Source organism: Manis javanica, chromosome 4, assembly GCF_040802235.1.
Source record: "Manis javanica isolate MJ-LG chromosome 4, MJ_LKY, whole genome shotgun sequence".
In the NCBI taxonomy this organism is placed as follows: Eukaryota; Metazoa; Chordata; class Mammalia; order Pholidota; family Manidae; genus Manis; species Manis javanica.
This window is the reverse complement of record NC_133159.1, coordinates 160,286,341-160,309,508: the sequence shown is the minus strand read 5'-3', so window position 1 is coordinate 160,309,508 and position 23,168 is coordinate 160,286,341. Positions and strand designations below refer to the sequence as shown.

At 40.5% G+C, this 23,168-nt stretch overlaps 1 protein-coding gene and 1 long non-coding RNA gene across 5 annotated transcripts in view; one reads left to right on the top strand and one right to left on the bottom strand.

Moving 5' to 3' along the window:
• Positions 1-23,168, bottom strand: part of LOC140849143 (uncharacterized) — a 117,737-nt gene that overhangs the window by 8,117 nt on the left and 86,452 nt on the right. For 2 of the 3 annotated variants that reach the window (XR_012130766.1, XR_012130768.1), the window contains exon 1: positions 6,478-6,914. The exons of the other annotated variant lie outside the window; for it this stretch is intronic. This is a non-coding gene — a long non-coding RNA (uncharacterized lncRNA). Of the gene's footprint in view, positions 1-6,477; positions 6,915-23,168 lie in introns of those variants that run through there. 3 annotated transcript variants of the gene reach the window in all.
• Positions 42-23,041, top strand: KRT39 (keratin 39). 2 transcript variants are annotated; one of them, XM_073235578.1, is made up of 10 exons: positions 42-1,075; positions 1,970-2,052; positions 2,683-2,839; positions 3,506-3,667; positions 3,778-3,903; positions 5,202-5,422; positions 6,794-7,094; positions 7,786-21,536; positions 22,402-22,557; positions 22,902-23,041. In XM_073235578.1, the coding sequence occupies exons 1-7, from the start codon at positions 611-613 to the stop codon at positions 7,044-7,046; spliced, it is 1,467 nt and encodes a 488-aa protein (XP_073091679.1). In that variant the 5' UTR covers positions 42-610; the 3' UTR covers positions 7,047-7,094; positions 7,786-21,536; positions 22,402-22,557; positions 22,902-23,041. The 2 variants fall into 2 exon arrangements, with proteins under 2 accessions (XP_073091679.1, XP_017534681.1); XM_017679192.3 differs by lacking the exon at positions 22,402-22,557 and having other exon boundaries at positions 22,902-23,025.

Genomic DNA, 23,168 nt, shown 5'->3' with positions numbered 1-23,168 from the left:
TACATAAAAAGCAAAGATTTCAACCACTGAAAACAATGTCTGAACAATGGAAATGGGAAAATCAGCTGATTAGAACAAAATAAAACATGATTTCTAAGTTTACCAATAATTATTAGATATGAATAGTTTCCCTTTTCTTGGGAAGAAAGGAAAAGAAGGATGGACTCATTCCTAATCAAGCACAATGCCAAGTGGAGAGGTCAGCAAAGACTTATTGACCTTAATACACTCACACCCCCTTAAAAATGGATGCTATTAGAACTGTGCTGACAGTTCCTTTTGAAGATGCAATATGAAGCTCTGGATCCAATGACAAGTAGTAGTTTCGATGGGTCATAACTTAGTAACAGCCTAAACGCACATTTTTATGAGACAATTAACTCTTCTCAGGCAAGTAAAAATCAGACTAATGAGATGTTCCTATGGAATTTGATATAAATATTAGAAAGCAAAACATCCTGCCTGCTGTGACACCCCCAAGAGGAAAGGCTATAAAAGCACCTCCAAGAGGAAAAAGCCAGGAGCCTTGGAATTGACTCAGCGGTGGCTGCTTGAGCTTTCGATCCAGAGGACCACAGCCTTTGACATAAACCAAAGCTGGGCACACACTATGGATACCAACGGCTGTATAACAACTATTTCTTCCACAGCATGCCAAAGCTGCTCCAGGATTACAAATTTTAGGACCATCTCTTCCAACACCAGCTGCCAGAGTGATGGTCTTGAAGCCAACTGCTGCCAACCAACTGGCCATGTTCTAAGAACTCCCCAGTGCCCAGGCTGCCAACCCACTTCTTGCTTCTGTCTCATGCCCATCTGCTTAATAAGTGATTTCAACACCTGCCCCTCTCCAGATGGTTGTGGCTGGTGTGGCGAAGGCATCAACAGTCATGAGAAAGAGACCATGCAAGTCTTGAACAACCGCCTCGCTAACTACCTGGAAGAAGTGCGAATGCTGGAACAAGAAAACACTGAACTGGAGTGTAAAATCCAGGCAGAGGGTAACAGAGAGCTCCCTGTCATTTGTCCTGATTACCCGTCCTACTATGCTATCATTGAGGAGCTCCAGCAGAAGGTAAGATTCTGAGGAACCTGTCCCCAGCCTGACAGCTGTGAACCAGTGCTCTCCAAGCAATAATCATTTGCTAGACTTTAATTTTTTTAGTTCCTTTAATGCCTATTAAAACAACTTAAATGCCTATTAAAAATAACCATTTTGTAGAATAAGAAAATCTCTTGAATGAAACTGTCATCTTGAGGCAATATTTAGAGTTTTGTACTTTTTTATTTATCTGTCATAACCAAATCGCTCTAGACCACGATGTGCTAACAACCCATTGCTGCCATTTCTTTAAAAAAAAAAATACGGGGACAGGGATCCTGGAAACTGAGTTTTGTTTTGAAAAATTCCTGAACAATTTGGTTTTTATCCAATTTGCAAGTATCACCCGTGCTTTCTTTCCCCTTTTATGCTCATTTCATTGTTTGATTTCATTTCATCATCTCTAACCTGTTTAAATAGATTCTTCGAACACCAAACCTAAGTTTCTTATTCAGAGTGATATGCTGCTATTACACATGCTGGATTTATTCCGTTTTATTTGTTCAGCAATGTTTACTGAGCACCAACAAGGCATCAGACATTATTTAGGCTCTGAAACAACATTGGTGAACTAAAAACTCCCTGCCCTTACAGTGTTTACATTCCAAAGGATCGTGGTATGTTATGCAAACTTAGGATGGATTTTGTATTTTAGCAGTAAAACAAAAAAGTTTTTATTGAAGTAACTTTTGCTGGTCGTTTAGGAAAAGAACAAAAACTCTGGCTTTTCAAAGTTTCTCCAGCTTCCTGAGCTTAGCTATGAAAGTCTAACTAGGCCTCCCGTTGGCCAAAACACACACACGCCCTTGGCTTTCAAAGGAGATCCTGGTGTTTGTCTCATTTGTGTGTGCAATTTCTTAATTCTAGATCTTGTGTACCAAGGCTGAGAATTCCAGGCTGGTCTCACAAATTGACAACACCAAACTGGCTGCTGATGACTTGAGAGCCAAGTAAGCCCACCCAACACTGTCACGTGTGACAGAATTCACCCTGCGTCTGACGCTAAGCACTCCTAACAAGATCATCCCCAAATCTACTAACCCTTCACCCCCATACCATGTTGGCACTAGCCCAGAAAAGACCTTCAAATTCAATAAATGATTAATAACCACTCACATGTATATATATTTACCTATAGTTTCTAACCTACGAACCCATCTGCACGATAGGTAGGGCTAATACATTGTTACCTTATGTAGGGCGAGGAAACTGTGGTTTAATGGGCTTTGGTTACTTATCCAAAGACATCCAACAGTACAAAAGACAGCTAAAATTTGAACGCAAGCTTTCTAAATCCTAATCCAGGGCTCTTTCCACTTCCACGGCATTTCCTCTAGGGCAGGAGGGGGATAAATCCCCTCATCTCAAGAACAGCAGCGTGGCATCATTGTGACAAACAAATTTAGGATTAATAATTAGGTGGTGATTTCATCAGATGGTTTCACCTCTAAAAGGAATAAAACCCACAATGGAAATACAATAAATGAGATGCCTGGAGGAAAATGCACAAGGGAGCTCTGCCTGGCTTGATTTACACCACCTACATCTTATGCCTCTCTTTTCACGTCTCATTTTTACAGGTACGAAGCTGAGATGTCTCTGCGCCAGTTAGTGGAAGCAGATGCCAACAGCCTACAGCAGATCCTGAACGCACTGAGCCTGGCCAAGGCTGACCTGGAAGCTCAAGTCCAGTCTCTAAAGGAGGAGCTCCTTTGCCTCCGAAACAACCATGAAGAGGTTAGAGAAGGACCAAGGAAGTCCTTACAAGTTAAGCTTCTAGAAATAGGTGAATTCCTTTGAGTTGAACTTGACAAAGGATGTCCCCACAAATACTACTCTATTTTAGCCCTGATAATAACTACTGCTGCCACCATGGGTTCAGTGTGTTTCAAATCCATGGTCTATAACACCATATGTGAAGCCTCCACTGCCCTCTCTAGCTCTTCCAAGAAAAGGGGGCTACCCAATTTTCTTGTCCTCGCAGGTTTCCCATCTTCTTGTAGGCATCCTTGTACAGACTTTTGCCACTACTGGTATAAATCACTATTAGCATAAGCATATATTGGCACTATAGACACTATGGCCTCTCATTATAAATTCTACTTCTCATTGTAAATCTCATTGTCCATCCCTGGAAATTATCTAAATTCTTTAAAATCCTGATCTTGCTAGACAATACCTCCCAGTGTTGCACATATTTATCATATTGTACACATAGTCATATTGGAAATACCCTCAAGTCATTTTAAAGCATCTCAAATAGCACCTATAAATCATGTTTTCCTTTATTGTGGGCTATATTTCAGATGCAATTAAGCTAAATTATTACTGTCAGACTGAAACAAGAACTCAAGGGGGGTCATCTGTTCACCAAGTGACTTTACATTCTTTCTTTTTCCAAAGGAAATCAATTCCTTACAGAACCAGCTTGGGGACAGACTCAACATTGAAGTGACCACTGCCCCTTCTGTTGATCTAAACCGGGTTCTACAAGAAATGAGATGCCAGTATGAGTCCATCACAGAGACAAACCGCAGAGAAGTGGAGCAGTGGTTCAGCACACAGGTGGGAAGGATAGGAAAGCCAAAAACACAAAGTTGACATTGCATTTCCAAGGGCCCTTTGGTCTCTCACGTTTTCCTTCATTGTATTCATGGTCTTCGACAATGTTTCAGATGGAGGAGCTGAACCAGCAGGTGGTGACCAGCTCTCAACAGCAGCAGTGCTGCCAGAAAGAAGTCATCGAGCTGAGACGCACCATGAACGCTCTGGAGATTGAACTGCAGGCCCAGCACCAAATGGTACCTGTCAAGCTGGCCAAGCCTAGGACAGCAATGATGGCAACAGCCTCTGACCTGTGTGTTATAATGTTTCCCAAATTGTGTCCCTCAGAACAACAGCTCCTCTGTTTGTTATAAAGGGAATATGGCCAAAAAAGGACTTTGTGGTCAAATAAGCCAGGGAAATGCTGGATTAAAGAAAAGTTAAATAGGGTACCTTCCTGCAGGCCTTTAATAATCTGATATACACCATGAATCTCCAAGAAGGGAATATATGGTGTTCAACATTCCAAAACTTATTTGACTATGGACTCCTTTTTTTAAGAGCCTCTCATGGCAATAATGATCCATGGGATACACTTTGGGAAACACTAAGAGGGCATTTTATTATATGCAAAATACTTTTACAAATGATCAAATTTATAAAATAATTTTATGAGGGAGGTAGCATAATTATTAAGCCAATTTCACAGATGGGGCTCAGAGAGCTAAGGTGATTTTCCCAAACCAAATTCAATTTTATAGATGGAGAAACTGAGATCCAGATGCATTAAGTAACTTGTCAAAAGTCACAGAAAAAATGAGCCTGAGCCAGAATTCAGGTTCTGAAGCTGGAATCACTTCTGCTTCAATGTATCACCTCCCTGAAGCAGGAAATTATTTAAGTGCTCTGGTATAAAGGGTGTTAGGAAGACCTTGCTCCCAGGCTGGTTTTGTCACCAGCTAATCATGTGACTATGGGCATCTCCTTAACCTTCTGAACCTCAGTTTTCTCATCTATAAAAATTGGGAAAATCATGCAAGTAATAGGTTATGAAATCTAAAATTTCATTATCTATAAGCTTACAGAACAACAAATCAGGAAAGAATTTTAATTATAAAAGCTTCAACTCTCATATTGTACTTATACAGGAATTGATCTAGTGAAGGAATTGTTTATGGCTAAATGTTGCTCTTCCTTTTTAAGGTAAAAACATTCATAGAATGAGGTGCCATTCTCTAAAATGCCTGGTATGAAATAAATTGGAATTTTTTTTTCTCTCCTAAGTAGGAGATTGTGGTAGGAGATTACCAGGTGATTAAGAAACAGAAAGAGAAGTAAAAACTTAAAGGGAGGCAAAAAAAAATAAAGAGGACAAAGGGAACTACTGTTTCACATAGTTGATAATTTTGTTCTTGGATTTATTAATTTAGAAAGTAAAAAGAGGGCTTGGTGATTTCTGTCACAAAGAAACCATTGTTTAAAATGATACAGATCACATGTGACCTGGGCTCAAAGGAGCCTCATTTATAAATCCTACATTCTTCCCCCATGGTAGAGAGATTCCCAGGAATGCATCCTGGTGGAGACAGAGGCCCGCTACTCGGCCTTGCTGGCCCAGGTCCAGTGCCTGATCGATAACCTGGAGGCTCAGCTCACAGAGATCCGGTGTGCCCTGGAAAGACAGAACCAAGGATACGAGATTCTGTTGGATGTCAAGACCCGGCTGGAGTGTGAGATTGCCACATACCGCAGCCTCCTGGAGACCTCGGATGCCGAGTACGTAAAATAAAAACAGCTTCTATGAGAACGATACTCACACACGTGTGTACTGCAACTGGCAACAGGGGGCACGTGCTTTGATCTTCTTGCCTGTGCTGGGGTCTCTGGATATATCCCACATACTCTCTCATGCTGTGCCGTTTGTAGACCCACAACCATAGCCTCGTCCAAATTTGAGGTGTTAGCTGAGCGGAGTGGTTTGGAAGAGCCAATACACCAGGTTAATTCCTTTTGGGTTGGTTAGCTCCTTACAGTTTTACAAGTTACTAGGGAAAACATGGTTTTCCCAAACATTCAAACATACCCAGTGACGTACTGATTTTCCCTTACTGAGAAGAAAGCCTGAATTTCATGATATCAAACAGGACAAGCCTGCTCCCTTTGGAGGAACATTCTGCTCAGGCTGAAGCTCCTGACACTGTCCAGCCACCTGTCGTGGTGCCAAAAGCAGCACGGAGACGTGTGCTTCCGCATCATTTTTTCACACAAGTTGTAATGTTTTAAAGTGATAAGAAGCTCAGCAACCCATAAGGAAGTGACCTAGAGCATGAGCTGAGCTTTCAAAGCAACTTAGTCCAAACTAACATCCCAAATTCAATTACAAGTCCCTCCCCAAAATAATCTGTTAACTCTGTTCACAGCATTCTTTCAACACGTTATACTAGCACAGTGTTAATGACTGCTGTCACCTTGAGGGGCTACAATACACCAAACTGCCCTGAACCAACAAAGGAAGATGATGCTTTTCTAAAAAGAGTTCTTACTCTTAACCGCCTCTAACTCCAATTCTCTAGATTACTTATTTATAGACACCCAGAAAGCACTTGGGAACTTCCAGTGAAACACAGAGGACTCTTCTGCAGATGGGGTTCAGGTCACCAGTAGTACTGTGACTAATTCTCTAATAAGAAAAATATCTGATTAACTTTCTTTCCTCAGATGAAAAAAGCCCCTAGACTTGTTCCTTATCACTGCTGATCCTATGAGTTTTGTTCCCGTTCTGTCCATTCTACAAATGAAAAACTAAAGCTGGGGAGGGTGAACTGACTGACCTGAGATCACAGCGAGTGAACGTCGCAGCGGGACGCCAGCCCAGTCTGACTCTGGGCGGATGCTCTCCCACAGCACTGCGGCATTCGCTACAATGGCAGCTTACGTAATCTAATACTTCTGAAACCTAGGATGCTGCTTTTCCATAGATCTGATCTCATCCTTTTTCTCCCACTAAAAACAGTACAAAATGAATGGATAAGCATTTGCAAGTACTTGTTCTGAGTGATGTGTGTTGAAAAACTAACCACTGCCATTTTTTCTCCATTGCCATTGTTGCCTTTGCTCAATCACAGGTAAAATTCTGTTTTCTTCTAGGCTTCCCTGTTACCCATGTGCTGCCAAATGTGAGCTTTCTGTGTGCACATCCAGTAAAGCCAGGGCCATGGAATGCACAGCCCCAGCTGACATATCCTCAGGCCCCTGTGGGATACACAAGTCTTGCAATGTCTGCAGAGCCCTGCCTCGAATACTGGTTAAAATCTGCACCATCACCAAGGAGATTAAGGATGGGAAAGTCATTTCTTCTCATGAGCATGTGCAGCCTTGCTTCATCACCAGAGCTGCCTAAGTCCAACATCCCAAGGTGATGAGCGTGACCCTCATTCATGAAAGAGAGGTCAGTACTTGCTCCTGCCAGAAAGCTTAAAAACTCCCCCGCCACTTATAATACTTAGTTTCTTACTACTACAGGGGGTCCCCAAGGCTAGATAGAATATCTTTTATTCTGATCCTTCCCTAAATCACTGCAGCCAATATAATAATAACTGACATTTCTCTGGAAGCACATTTCCCATTTATCTGAGGGACAGACGCTGACTTGTAAGTGTCCAGGAAGGTGACCTACATCACTTGACTCGCTAGGGATGAGCAGGTTTCTCTTTTGTTTACTCAGCCCTTGTTTACTTATGTTCCTCACAAGAGCCAGTCAGACAAGTTCTAGGATTGTTTTTGGCCATGGCACATAAAGGTGAAAAGCTACAACCTTCTTTTCTAAACTCCTTCTTTGGATATTGAAAAAAGCCTATATGCAAACAGGATGAATAGGGGAAAAGAACTTTAATATTTCGTTTCCTTGAATAGATAGTCATGGCCCTGAATCCTGCTGTCTGTTTATCCATACTCTCCTACTGTATTTTTCTGAAGATATTTTTAAATAAGTCCATGTTCTTCGAAACTGTGTGAGTCATTAGGCTCTCCAAATATTTTCAAGAGTCAAGAATAGTTGTGAAGAGTCAATCTAGGGAATTCTGAAGAAATAGCATGGACCCTTTCATTAAATGTTTGCTATTTCTCTTTCTGTTCTTTAGAGAATGGGAGTTGGTTCAGAGTATTTGACAAGGCACATGTAGCTGGAATTCTCAAGACAACCCACCCTGCAACTGGTGACCATGAAAATAATAGCTTAGATTCCTGCTTCAGTCTACCCATCAGAGAATGACAGAATTGATATCCACAGACTTCACAGAAAAGTCATCACAAATAGTCATTACTTATAAACATGAGGCAGTCCCAGTGTGAGAAGGCGTCGTTTACATACCAACCATCATCAAAGCTTCTTGTAGTAGGGTGAAAGAGTGTTTTAATCATTCCCTGCAAAAATTATTTTCCAGAGGTTTCAGTAAATAATTCCAAACTAAACACAGAATGTGAAGTCAAAAGACCTGAAGCCCTAACTTTGTCACTTACAAACTGTGACCCTGTGCAAAACTTCTAGCCTTCATCAAACTTAATTTCCTTATTTGTTAAACAAGTATCATGACTACTTGACAGGGTTATTGTGAAGATCAAATGAAATTGTTTATGCTGCTTGGTACACTGAAAAACACTATGCAAATGTTATTTTTATATAAGCTTTGCTTTTAGCTACAGTCTTCAACCTAATTATGCCATTTATTATCCCATATTAAAATTCTTTTGCCATGAATATAGTTATCCAGCCATGATTTTGAAGTTTTAATAGTGCTTGGCTTTCGGGGGGAAAAAAAAGAACAGAACAAGATCTCCTATGATCAAGCCCACAATTCTACTCAATAAAGCATTTTTGAAGTTTCAGGGTGTGCATCAGATATCAGTTGATGGCTGATGCCCACATCAAAGACAAAAGCATGATTTAGCTCATAGCTCAGTAATCCACTTCCTCCAGACACGCAGTAACTACACTAAGCAAGTGGAATGCAGCACTCCCAGACTGACCTCTTTTCTATCAATAATTTATCTCTTGTCTGAATGAACACCCAGATTAGCCCTGGTCAGCACCTGACTGCATACTATCTCGGCTGAAGGATGGACATGTAGAAAAGGCATGGTGCTTGGACTCAGAAACCCTGGGAAAGAGTCTCAATCCAGCCTGTGTGTGACCTTGAGCAAAAGGACATAATAATATAGGCCCTGCCTGCCATGCTGGAAGGATTAAATAGAATAATGATGGTGAACGAGTCTTGTAAACTGTAAAATGCTAGGTAGAAGGGAGCGTTTTCCCCCCTAAATTGAAAACCAGGCATATGTCATTTCCTTCCCTACCTTCTTCTCTTACGGCTGGTGTAGTAACGATCCCCAGCAGACCCCATACGGACCATCAAAGCTAATTGGGAAACCAACTGGTGAGAGGCCAGAGCTGCTCAGTCTGCTCTGTGTCTCAATTCCAACAAGATTCAGGGTTCGGGAACCTCACTGGACTCAGGCTAACCTCAGGCTGATGCAGCAATGCCATTCTCACATGGAGCCAAGCATCTCACATGCCTTCCACGACAAAAGCAAGTTATAAGCTGCATGGAAGAGACAGGGTTTGACCACTTAAAGGCTTAGAGATTTTTTTAAGTGTCTTCTCTGTACAAAGGAATGTAAAACCATATGCAGGACCTTATCTATGAGTAGCCAAATGTTTGCAAGGCAATAAGAAGTCTGCATTTTTACCAGGAAGCTAAATCAGTATCCAACATAACCAGAGGAGGGAGTGACAGCAAATGCCCTCTACAAATGAGAGGGAGGGAAAAGGAGATTAAAGTTTAGGGGAAGGGAAAAGTATCCCAGAAGAGAAGAAAGAGCACCATTCATGCCAGGAAGAATGTAGGCTGAGGCAACCAGCATCCATGATGCAGTGCCGGGGGTTCGCGTCAGAGCGAGCAAGCCTGGAATGCATTGTTCCAAAGCTGTAATCAAATGCTTCTTATAGGAAATGAATCTTTCGGCTATTGGTCTGGCTGGAAATATCTGGTCACTGTGTTCATGCATGATTCACAAGCTTCACGGGCACAACCCATGCTCCCAGTTCTAATGGGAACAACCCTATTTGTCAACATTGAAGAGGTTTATGTAACCGATTATCATTTCAGGTTGAGCATTATATTTGGAGTTTTCTTAGGTGATGCTGTTAAGCCTCAGACCACCATTTACATGCACATAAGAATATATGGAATATGCCAATATTTCTAAATATCCTAATGAAGACGTCGCCAATAGCGAGTGTCTTCTTGCTCCTCCCACTCTTCCCCTCTCTGCCTCCTCTCCTCTTCTTCCTCTCTCTCTCTCTCCTCCCTCTCTATCTGGAACAACATAACCAAGGTGGACATACCGGTGGTACCTGGAGAAAATATCCGAAGCTAACATTTATCTTACTATTTCCTAGAAACAGAGCAGGTTTGGGGCTCCCTCCTCTGCATCCTTCTCTAAAGAACAACAAAGAAATAAAGAAAGCCTTTCTTCTAAGCCAGGGGTAAACATCTCATATTACAGCTCTTCATGGTGGCTCAGTGAACCCAACAGGTGCTTGAGAGTTACCCTGGGGAGGACTGTACTTGCCCACTTGACATTTGCAGCTCTTGGAGAAACAGCTTAACTCTACTGAGCCAGCAGACCTAGAGAGAGACAGACTTGGGCTGTATTTTCTCCAAATCCGTGTAGTTGACTATAGAGAACTGCCTATCTTGTCTGTTAGAGTATAAAGGTCTTTTGTCTGCACCTCAGTGAGGAGTGTTTGTTCTCTGACTCATCAGAAAAAAGTAACTACTCCTCCTCCTTTGCTCCCACTGCCCAAAAGACTGTCTACCTCCCCAACCCCCAGCAGAGCCTTTACAGACGCAGAGAGAAGTCTCTCACTGGAAGGCAAACAAAAATTACAGCCCATTTAAGAAAACTCTGTAACTTGAGGCAGAAAAGGAGACCAGGAAGAAAATTCAGAACAAGTGGCCCCTACTAAGGTAGAAGACACCAGAAGAGAATGTAAGCCATCTGTGGTCAAGCAGCAGAATCACATGGTGAGAAACATGCTTGAAGCTAGAGACCAGCTGGATCTGATTCCCTGCCCTGCCACCTACTGTAAGATTTTAGGCTAGTTACTTAACTCTCCACTTCCTCATCACTAAAATGGGACTATTAATAGCATCCACCTGGTAGAATTGAGATGATGACATCAGTTAATGCATGCAAAGCTCTTAGAGCACGCATCACCCAGTAACACTGTTACTCATAAGTTCACACTCCATTAGCTAAATGATCACAGTCAAGCTAATAAAGTATTTCACTCACGCTGACAATGGCATAATCATGCCCAAAGCCATCCTGATAACTAACGAAAGTACTAGACTAAGGATGATAACTTTCCTTTTTATTTTAACTTTTTTAAAATAAAAATTGTATAGATTTAAATTGTTTTGATACACATGTACGTAGTGAAATTTTTACCATATGTAGGTCCAACTCTTCTATTTTCCAGAAATGTTACAGAATTCAGTTGGAAAAGAACTCCCCATAATATATCAACCTTCATACTCTAACAGACAACAGGAAGAAGATGGGCCTAGAGAAGGAGGGGAAACGGTGTGAAGCCACCCAGGCCTGTAACTACGGTCCCTTTTGTGGCGAATGGAAATGACAGAGCAGTTCAGATAGGAGTGGCATTCAAATAGAACACTGTGGCCCTGATGTTTCCTGGAGTCAGGTTACGGGCTCAGTAGAGAAAGCAGCAGGAGGTCTCCCACAAAAATCTCAGAGTCAACATAGTATAGCCAATATACAAAGCGATTAGATTTGTGCAGAAACCACAGGACCTCCTATGGCCAACAAGTAGGAGTCATGCTTTTTCTAGCCAATTAAAAGTCAACTGAATATTATGCTTCAGACACTGCTAAGTGCTTTACATGAGTTATCTCACTCAATCCTCACAGAAACCTTAAAATACCATTACTATTCCTGTTTTAGTAATAAGTAAACCAAAGCTTACAGAAGTTAACTAACTTGCTCAGCATCCCACAATTAGTAGTCAAGTTAAAATTTGAACAAATTCATGTGTTCTAGCCTCCAAACACCCTGGTCTTAATCACTCAAATTTGACAATATAGTATACATAGCCCAATCAGAAAAACAAACAGTTTTGTCCAAAATAATGTGTTTGTCATAAGTTCTGAAGACAGTGAGCCTTAAAGCAACTCATCAGGGTATCCAGCCCAATCCAGGAAGAGGTAACAGTGAACACTCATATCAGCACGGGCTAAAATCTTCAGCAAAAATCAACCACTAGCATTCCTATTTGTATGTCTCTCTCTCTCTCTCTCTCTCTCTCTCTCTCTCTCTCTCTCTCACTCTGACACACACACACACACACACACACACACACACACACACACTTTTGCTGTGTTAATTTTCTAGTGCTGCTGTAATGAATTAACACAAACTTAGTGGCTCAAAACATTAGCTTTTTATCTTATAGTTCTCTATTTCACAAGTCTGACAAGGTCTTCCTGGGCTAAAATCAAGGTGTTGGCAGAACCGTGTCCCTTCCTTGGGGTGCTAGAGGAGAATCTGTTTCCTTGACTTCTCCAGCTTCCCACACTCCTTAGCTTGTGTCCCCTTTCCATCATCAAAACGAGCAATCTCTCACTCCAAACGCCCCTTTTACCACATCTCCTTCTCTGACCCTGACTAGTTTTTCTACTCTCCTACTTTCAAAGACTTTGATTATACAGGCGCACCTGAACAATTCAAGATAATCTCCCTATTTTAAGGCCAGCTTGTTTGCAACCTTGACTCTTTCTGCAACCTTAAATTCCCTTTGCCATGGAACATAACCCATTCGCAGGTTCTGGGTATTAGAAGATGGACATCTCTGGGGAGTCACATTGTGCCCGTCATTCTTGCCTACAATTAAACCAAATGAAAACCAGAGAGGTCTCATGTATTATCTTCATAAAACACCTAGACCAAAACGAGGTTGACACATACAGTAAAAAAGTAGTGAGAGTTTAAATCCACCAACTATTCAAGTTTCCATGTTGTACTTCAAGCCTCAGGGAACACAACTGATACAAAGACAGTGTATATGTAGGCTCGTACATTAACTAATAGTTTGAAGATGTAAACATACTCCATAACATTCTGGGGCTAATCTTTTTACAGCAATAATAACAACAATTAGCATTTACTGAGTTCTTCCAATGTGCCAGATGACGTGTTCAGTGTTCTCCGTGTGCATTATCTGCACCACTACTCATTTTACAGATGAGAAGCCTGAGGCATGAGGTATTTATGACTTACCAGCGTCACACTGATAGTCAGCGTCAGAGCCAGGATTCAAACCCAGGTTGTGTGACTCCAGACCCTACATTTTTACTTATCATGCAAAACTGCCTCTTCCTTTTTTAACCAATAGACTCCTTGCAAGAATTTATTCCCTAATTGATTTATGATCTCGATGTTAAAGAAAAAGGACAACTAGCTAGAATGATTCTGTCCCTCCAGCCATATGGCCACTCTCCTCTAACTTTGGGAGAGAAAGGAGAGAATAAAGTGGGAGAAAAAAAAGAATCATAGTCTATGGGGGAAACGAGGAAGATAGAGGGATGGGAGGAAAGCATGGGAAAGGGATCTAACAAAGGCACTGAGGAATGGCTTTCACCTGCTCCAAAAACACAGGACAAATTCAAGACTTACTGCAAGAGAACTAAAATTCTGGTCATGTGCTCCACCCTACCTTAAACCCCAGTTACATAACACAACATAACATATAAAACATTCTGGTAACTTCCTCAGAGTGGAAACAGTGTCCACCCTAAAATACAAACAATTTTAAACAGATAATGTAGTAGGAGTAAAAATATACCAAACAAATTAGGAATTATATTTGGGATGTAATTTATACAGAAAACTGAAAATTTAAAAGGCACCAAAGATATTGAAATGAATTCTGTAAGTTTAAAGCATTCTATTAAAAATACATAACTTCCCAACAAACTGTATCCAAAGCCAGAAAATGGAGTGATATAGGATTATTTTACCTGACCAAAATAAAATATTCTAACACACACACATATTTTAATAATGGCATCACTGAGTACTTCTTATGTGCAATGCATGGATTATCTAATTTAATTCCCACACATAATCCTGTCAATTAGGGTATTAACCTCAGTTCACATTGTGGAATTGAAGCCTGAGGGGTTGGGCAGCAGATGACAGAATCAAAATTTGAACTTAAAGCTGGTAACCAGAACATTCATCAGTGTAAATTTAGACTGACCTTTACATGGACTGTATTTATAAAATGTAAATTCTTACAATTAATGTTTATTTCTGAATTCATCTGGAGACAGAAGTATGCCTGTTAGGCTAAGATATTTTATCTAACCCTTGTGACTTCCTGACAACTTCACTGGTCTCCTCTTTCTCCAGACCTATGGGATCATGGCTTCAGCACAGACAAGGGGTGCTTACGATCATCACCACCCTCTGCCCTCATTTGCACATTGCAGTTTACAGATGACAAAGCTCACGTGTGCACAGCACATACTGATTACACAACTCACTATGTACATGGCAAAAAATTATATAGTTCATGTGTATATACAACATGCTGATTACATAGCTCATGTATGTGCATTATATACAGATTACACAGCTCATATATGCACATTAACTTGCTCACTCCCCACAACAGCCCTATTAATTACAGGGAAGATGATTATTAGTCCCATTTCAGTGTTAAGAAAATTGAGACCTGAATATTAAGATCACCCAATAAGTTAACAGTAAGTATAGCAGGGACTTTACCCCCAGGCCAAAGTCCTTTCTGCTAATTCGCATGGTAACAAAGATACGGAAGAGGTACAGTATCATCAGGGTGATTTTTTAAGAGGGGTGAGAAATTCTTTGAAACTGGAAGCATGGAAAAAAGCAATCATTCTTTTTTTTTAAGATTTTTTTATTTTGTTATCATTAATCTACAATTACATGAAGAACATTATGTTTACTAGGCTCTCCCCTTCACCAAGTCCCCCCCACACACACATTACAGTCACTGTCCATCAGCGTAGTAAGACGTTGTAGAATCACTACTTGTCTTCTCTGTGTTGCACAGCCATCCCTTTTCCCCACCCCCCACATTATACATGCTAATCATAATACCCCCTTTAAAAGCAATCATTCTTAACCAAAAGAAAGGAGAATGGGAAAAGAATAAATCTAATTTCCCCAAACCAGGAATCAAACCATGAACACTAACTAACAAGCAGGGAAACAGGTAATGAGAAGATCACCCAAAAATAGAGAAAGGAGCAACCTATAAATAAATCTGCAAAAATACTGTAAACACACATGAAGTTGCCATAAACACATAGATGAAATATGAAGCCAGTGGTTATGTAGGGGTTGGGTTCCATGGCACCTCTGCCACTGACTCACTTAACAACCTTAAACAAGTCTTTCTCCTTCCACTACTTTAATTCTTTTATCTATACAAGAGAGTTCAACACAGTAGTTACCTACCCATAAACAAGTTAAGAGTCTTGAACAAAAGAATATCTTAACAAAATATATGATTACTCCCTGTCTAAAAGCATCCTGATTAGGTTATGTGTCAAACATGAACAGTTTAAGATAGAATAATTAACACTGTGTTCATTACATAAACCCGTAGAAAAGATGAATGCAACATACACATACTATAAATGTCATAAGAATCAATAATAAATTGTATTTTATCACCATGTCTTCTGTCTCACAGCAGAAAACTAATTAATGCTGTGCTACTACTCCAACATCCCTGCACATTTCACTAAATCATTCTCCTAAAAAAACAATAAATAAGCCACCATTGTCTCTCTACTAGACAGGTGCAACAGGCTCCCAGCAGATTCCCACAAATTTACTCGTGCTCTCATTCCCTCTCCACAAGGCAGCCGGGTCATCTTTTTAAAACACAAATATGATCATCACACACGCCCCTGTTTAAAAACATTCTGTGGTTTTCTGGGGCTCTTATGTTGAAGACCAAAACACTGGGAGTTGAGAAAGCCTGGAATGTCCCAGCACCTGTGTGCATTACTAGCTTCATCTCCGCCTCCTTCTTCACTTGCTCTCCATGTTCCTGCCACTGAGATGAGGTATTCAGTATCTGTTGGACGGGTGGATGCATGCATGCATGAAAAGGTGAACAATACATTACGTTTTTTTTAATAGGCAGCAATATTTTGGTGAACCAAACAAATAAATGGTTGAATTTCAGGCATCAACAACTGTCAAGTGGGGAAAAATTCTGGGGTGCAAGGCCCTTCCCAGAGCCCTCCATACACTGATGTTGCTACAACATGAACCACACTGGGCTAAAGGTAAAACTTACCAGGGCAAGATTGCAGTAAATTGTATGAGATGATGTCTCAGCAAATCAACACCAGTTACTCAAAATGTCTCTTTAAATGGCAGAAGAAAGTAACACCCAGTGAGCACTAGGGCCAAAGTGCAGGTTACTTCAAGGATTATTGGTGGCAACAGCCTTTGTCTAGGGATTCATTAGATTGACTATCATATTTCTTGGATTAAGATGATAAAAAGAAGAGAAAAAAAGAGAAAAATCATTTCAGTCTTGTGCTAGCACTCCCCACCCACTAGTGGGATCTGTTTTTCTTTTGTAGCCTTAGATGAACAAAATCACCCCAACAGATCTGGTGGCATGCCAAGGTAAAGCAAAAGGACTTAAGGCTCTTTCTAAGACCAGGATTATGCCACACCGCCCTGGCACTCCTTTCAAAGAAGTTATCTGGCTGGCACACCTCTTACCTTCTCAAAGAGGTTTGGTGTCAGTTGGAAAAGGAAGCTGGAAAAAGGGAGGAGTTAGGCCTCCTTTTATAAAGGTGATAGTGATGAATGAGATTCAACTCCCAGTATCATAGGATAGGCCAATCCATTCTCCTCCAAACAGATGCCATTCAAATGATGATGACTTCATGGGTACCAAGAAAATGGGTTTTCTCTGATGCTGGTGATACTAAATTGCTGTGTCTCCCTGAAAACTGGCAACTCTAAATTAAGGTATTAATGGGTAAAGATCCATGGTAACTGCTCCTCAACACCCCAGAACAGAGACCCTCACACAACAGTTGTGTTACTTGCAGAGCATTGTATTTGCAAACAAAACAAAACAACAAAACACCCATATCTGTAGACTGAAGGATCCTTGAGAAGGCAGGAAAGACGTCATTAGTCTCTAGTCACAGAATCAGAGCTCCTCTAAAGAAAAGTCTCAATTAAAAAATAACTAAGTGAATTAAATTAGAGGATTGTAACTCTCAATTATTTTTGGTTGTGGGCTTTAACCAACAATGGAATCAGAAACAAAATGTATAATTTAGGGCTTGGAAAGAAAAGTAATAGAAACGTTTTAAACATAGCTGGCAAATGAACAGCCCACAACTGCAAACATTTCAGTAAACCTAAAGCATCATCTCTATATATAAAAAAATAATAACAAAGTAGAGAGAGTAACTTGTTCCACAACAGTATCATAGACTCCTGCTGCCAATCCTAGCTCTGCTATTAACTGACCCCAGACCCTTGCAGGAAGTACTTCCCTTTCATTTCCTGTCTGTAAAATGACAGGTATCAGACAAATAATAAATATGGTTCATTTCAAAGTCCAATTATTATGTTCCTATATAAACATTTTATTAGCAACTAGAGGTCAACAGAGAGAAGGAACCTTTAAAGTTTTACATCACTGGATCCTAACTTTTTCTTTTTACAGGCCATCTTGGAGATACTGCAGGTTTAGCTCCAGACCACCACAGTAAAGCAAGTCAAATGAATTTTTTGTTTCCTAGAGCATAAAAAAGTTATGTTTACACTAGGTTATTAAGTGTGCAATAGCACTATGTCTAAAAAACAATGTACATGCCTTAATTTAAAAATACTTTATTGCCAAAAATGCTAACCATCATCTGAACTTTCAGCAAGTCATAAAAAATCACTGATCACAGATCACCATAACAAATTTAATAATGATGAAAGTTTGAAATACTATGAGAATTACCAAAATGTGGCACAGAGACAGGAAGTGAACTGTTGGAAAAATGGCACCGACAGACTGGCCTGACACAGGGTTGGCACAAACCTTCAATTTGTAAAAAAAAAAAGTACCTGCAAAGCACAATAAAGCAAAACACAATGAAACAAGGCAGTTCTGCATACAGTGGTCCCCCCTTATGCTTGGGGATATGTTGCAAGAACCCCAGTGGATGCTTCTAATCACAGATAGTACTGAACCCTATATATACTGTATTTTTTTCTATACATACACACCTATAATAAAGTTTAATAGATAGGCACAGTAAGAGATTAACAACAATAACTAATCAATAGAATAATTACAATATACTGCAATGAAAGTTATGGGGATATGGTCTCTCAAAATATCTTACTGTAGTGTACTCAACCTTCTTGTGATGGTGTGAGGTAATAAAATGCCTACATGATTAGACGAAATGAAGTGAATGACATAGGCATTGAGACATAGTGTTAGGCTACTACTGACCTTCTGACCATACATCAGAAGAAGGATCATCTGCTTCCAGACCTCAGATAATAGAAACCACAGAAAGAGAAACCGTGGGTAAGGCAGGACTACTGTATACTTCTTCGAAAAGTTAATGAAAGCTAGAATCTCCCCTCAGAAGAGTGAACATATGAACAGAGAAAATTTTGCCTCCAGTTTTAGAGATTTTACTAACTTCCTGAAGTCAATCCACTGAATTCCAAGATTAAAAACTCAGCTTACATTGAAACACTGTTGTGTTTCTCCAGTTGGGAAATTTTGCCAATGGATAAAAAAGCTACAGGAACTTAAGCATCTATGATCAAGTAAGTAAGGCTGATATAAGACTTTGTTAAACATGAAAGATAGGAAGTACAAACATGCCCTATGAAGCATTCTTGCCAAAAATGTCCAACCTGAATCTAACAAACCGTTTACATCTAACTACTACCTTACAAGAAATACAAGGGTGGGAAGAACATGGAAAACAATGCAGTCAGCAAAACCCAGAATCTAGGAAATTCTAGAGAATGTGTCTTTCCTTCCCAGCCATTCTTTCTGATTTTATTTCCTGGGACCTCTTCCTCCTTCCCAACCAGGAAAGCCCCTAAGTACCCACTCCACTGGAGAGCTTATCTTTTTTAACTACACTTGCCCACAATCTCTCTTTTTTCTTCTCATTTCTATATAACTTAGCTATTCCACACATTTATACTCTTTATATTCTTCCGAAGACCAAGGCCAACAAACATTTGCGGAGGGCCTGCCACAGCCCTCTAAAAGCCAGAAGAATCATGGAATCAAAGCGAGTCGCCACAGCCTGGGCCTTTAGCTTCCTGGCGATTAAGTGCTGCGATGACCAGGCAGCTGCTTGACATGCAGTTTGCTCGGCAAACATGCCTTTCACTTTTTATGTTCCCAATTGCTCCTAAGTATGCCAATACAGACTAGGACCTTAGCCCTGTCAATACAGACCTTACTTACTTGAAATCTGCTTTATATTTATTCTGATATCTTCTCTTCTTCAAATTTTCTAACCCTTCTCTTAAAGCCACCAGTGCCATTTACTTGTGGTCACTTAGAAGGCTCTGTCTACCTCTTCATTCTGTCAAACTCTTTCCCTCTTTGGAAAGTCAGATTAAGGGTTTCCCACACAGATGTCTCATCACCTACCATTTGAGAAAACTTCCCTCTGTGATCTTAAAACTCTTTTTGCCTGTGTATTTTTTTTAAATTATTTGTCCTTGTGTTATCAGTCTATATATACAGATACTATCTGGAAGCAACTTTAAGTTGACTAGTTCTTGTCTTGCAGGTCGGAAATACTATATTGAGTATTTCTTAACTTAAACCTTCTATCTCTTGGTCCCTTTTTCCTGGAAAAATTAAATATGAGAAAATTTTATTTTTATTTGGCCATAGTTTGACACACTTAGGCACTTATAAAATGTCTGGCCTGGAAAAAGCTGGGTTTCATTTCTATAAATGTCTAATCTCTTCATGTGACCTTCAAATCATAGGATAATCGCATAGCAGATCTACTACTCCTCTGTCCTGAAACGTCATACATCATAAAATCTATCTGGGAATTGTTTGGGCCATTCTTCTCTCACTATAAAGAAGGGGGTACCTACAGTGATGGAACAACCGTCTTTAAAAGGCACAAACACACTGTGCTCCAAGTGAATGACAAATAACTGTTGACAGGGCACCCTTCTGACCTCTTATACCCACATGTAACCCCATTAACTCACCACCCAACCTCTCCTGCAAAATACCCATTCCCTTTTAATGACAACATCTCAGTTTATCAGAAAGATGAATCAAATGTGAAACTTACTAATCTTCTAGCTGACGCCATGCAAAAAAAGAATAATTTAGATTCTTAGCAATTTAAACTCCATACAAACACACACACACAAAAATCAATGAAACTGTATCAGAGATGAATGCTCACCAACCAGAAGGATGAGCAAATGTTGAGACTTTATCATTTGAGTTACTCAAAAATAGTTTTAAAATAAGCTCAGCAATTGTCAGCTGACCTACCTAAAAGCAGAAAGCTGCCACAAATGGCAGCTTCTTTCCAGCTGGTCTTCTTTACAGCTCTATGGTTCCACAAATACTGGCCCTGGCAGGTCATTTTATTCTCAATAAAAATTGTGAAATTAAAAGAACATGATGAAAGTTTAAAATCCTACTGAAAATGTAACTAAAGTGAATTCATTTTAGTTTCTTGTCAATAAAATGTTTAACTTAATTCTTCAGAAATAAACTGTATGAGCTCATTTTTCTAAAATTATTCTAACCATCCATGTCTACCAATATATACAAATAAAGAGTATCTGAAATAATGTTCACCAAAGTTTACCAATGGTGAAATTAGGAATTTTTTAAAATCTTTTTTCTTATAATTTCATGCATTGTTTGTATTTTTTTATAATAAGCATGTATCTTTCCTATCAAAAACAAAAACTCACCATTCCTTTTAAAATCCAGTGGAACTCCACACATTGAAAGTTACAAGGAAAATCACTATAGGACAGTTCTGAAAGAAATCACTTCTCCCCAATCCTCTCAAATATCACCACCAATTTTCTCCCACCCTGATCCAGTTCTAATACAAGAAATATTTTGCTCAAGGCCAACTCCTATAAATCCAAACTCCCACATACGGGTGTAAAATGATTCATGGGCCAAATTCATGGGGCTAATAAGTCACTGCCACTCAAACATGCCTGAAATGCGCAGGGAAATGATCGATTCTTTGCAGATTACTGTGAGAGAGTTCAGGAAAGTGGAGAGCAGCCAGCCCTTTCATGTCCCACAGATGGGCGTTCTCATGTGTGAGGCTGGGGTCATGTGAACAAAAACAGAACGATCTTAACCTTGAGTCAAAACAAATGATCAGGAACCATCTGCATCCATCAGAACACTGCTTGCCACCACACGTCTAAGCAAATCTGTTACCTTCATTTGCTTTATTTTTATCTTGTTTTCCTTTTGTCTTTTTCTCATGTTCAGAGATGTAAGTGACGGTAGGACATTTCCAAAGGGCACTCCCTAAAGCACCCACCCATGTGGTTGCTTCCTTTAGCCTCAGCTAAATCTTTCCATCTTGCGCACAGTGAGATGAGGAAACTCCAGAGGACTTTTGCAACGTTTTGTTGCCAGACTTTGGTGCCTGAAAGATGGAAAACAGGGAACCCCTGCTTTCAAGAAGCCTACAGTCCCAGATGAAACTAATAAAGGCAGTATAATGTGGTAAGTGACAGAAGAGGGATGGACTCAGGTCCAGGAGGTGGCTGTGCCTAGCTGGGGGGCTCTGAGCTTCCACGGCGGCGTTGGGGGGGGGGGGATACCGTGCTGTATATGCCCCTTCTGGAGGATCTTGGGACAGGAAAGAGGCAGTTTCCTCATAGAAAAGGCACCCAGCTCCTTCGGGAAAATACAGACAAAAATTGGTGAAGGAGGTAATCCCTTAAATGATGCCTTGAAGGCAGAGGTACAGGCAGGGGCGGCACAAGTGGACTTTGTGAGCAGCAGAAAAAGCACAGACCAAGACCGTGACACCTGCAAATTTGCTGGTTGAATTATACTGCACATGAAAATCAGTTCTGACTCATGTACCTCCATGAGCCCGATTCTTTATCTGTAGAATGGGGACAATAACCCTTGCCAGGCTACACCAAGTGTTGTGCAAATCAAATTAAAAAATATTGAAGGCTATGTAAACTGGGAAGTCCCATTATCACCATTATAAAAGAGAAGTGCTGCACAGACTCCATCGAGATTCAACTCAATGATAAAGTGCCATGTGGCAGAAAGAATCACCCCCTGGCTTTGCCACTAACCCACAATCGGTCCTCTGCCATAACCTAGTTCAGTTTTCCTCATCTGTAAAATAGTGACTTGGACCAAGGAATACTGAAGTTTCTTTTGATGCTGCCATCTTATTTCTAAGTCCCCTTTAAATCTAATTGCCAGTAACCCCAGCACATCGCTCCCCACCCCCAGAGTATTTCTTTTTTCGTTCCTAACCTTTACCTTGGCAAACTAAGCGTAACATTCCTCAAGCACCTCAAACAACCCATGGCACATTTCCTGTGTTCCTCCATCCCCTCTGCAGGTCACAGACACACAGAATGCAACCTTCCCAGGGTTCAGCTGGGACAGGGCTGCTGGCCAGGTAACAAAGGCTGTGTTCCTCCCAGAAGCCCAGGGAAATCCTGAGCGCAGACCAGGCTGTTTGGTTTTGAGGTGTGCTGGGGATGAAAGGCACCATGTAAGTGGAAGGCTCATTCATTAATTAATTACAATTGAGGGTTTGTTCTTAAGAATGATTCCTTTGAAATTAATTTCCATCAAACAGGGACTACTACAAAGGCATCAGATAATCAGAATGTCCTTCATTTCCTCAGCATGAATATTTTTATTCTAGGACCTGAGATTCTGTTCTGATCTCAGTCTTCCCTTTGGAGTCTCTCCCAAGCTCACTTTGCAGCTGGGTTTACTTACTGGGGGTCACCAGGGAATGGTGGGGGTCTGTTTGTTTAATGACGATTTCTTAGAAGGAAACCTTTGCTATACCAAATAAGCTTTTTATGGACTTTAATCTACCCTTTTCAGATAAATGGACAATGGAAAAATTCCACAGAAAGACTAGAAAGACACCTGAGACTAATACCCACCTAATGAATATCACAAGCCACACCTCTGGGTGACAACTGGAAGGGAGAAGCAAACTGGTATATTGATGTGGCTCTAAACAACAATGTGTGTGAAGGCCCAGGGGCACTTCAGGATTGACCAAGAGGAAACACATGTTGCACAATTATACGATCTTGTTGGTACAGTTGTCAGAGGAGGGAACTCCCACAACGAAAGGCATAAAAT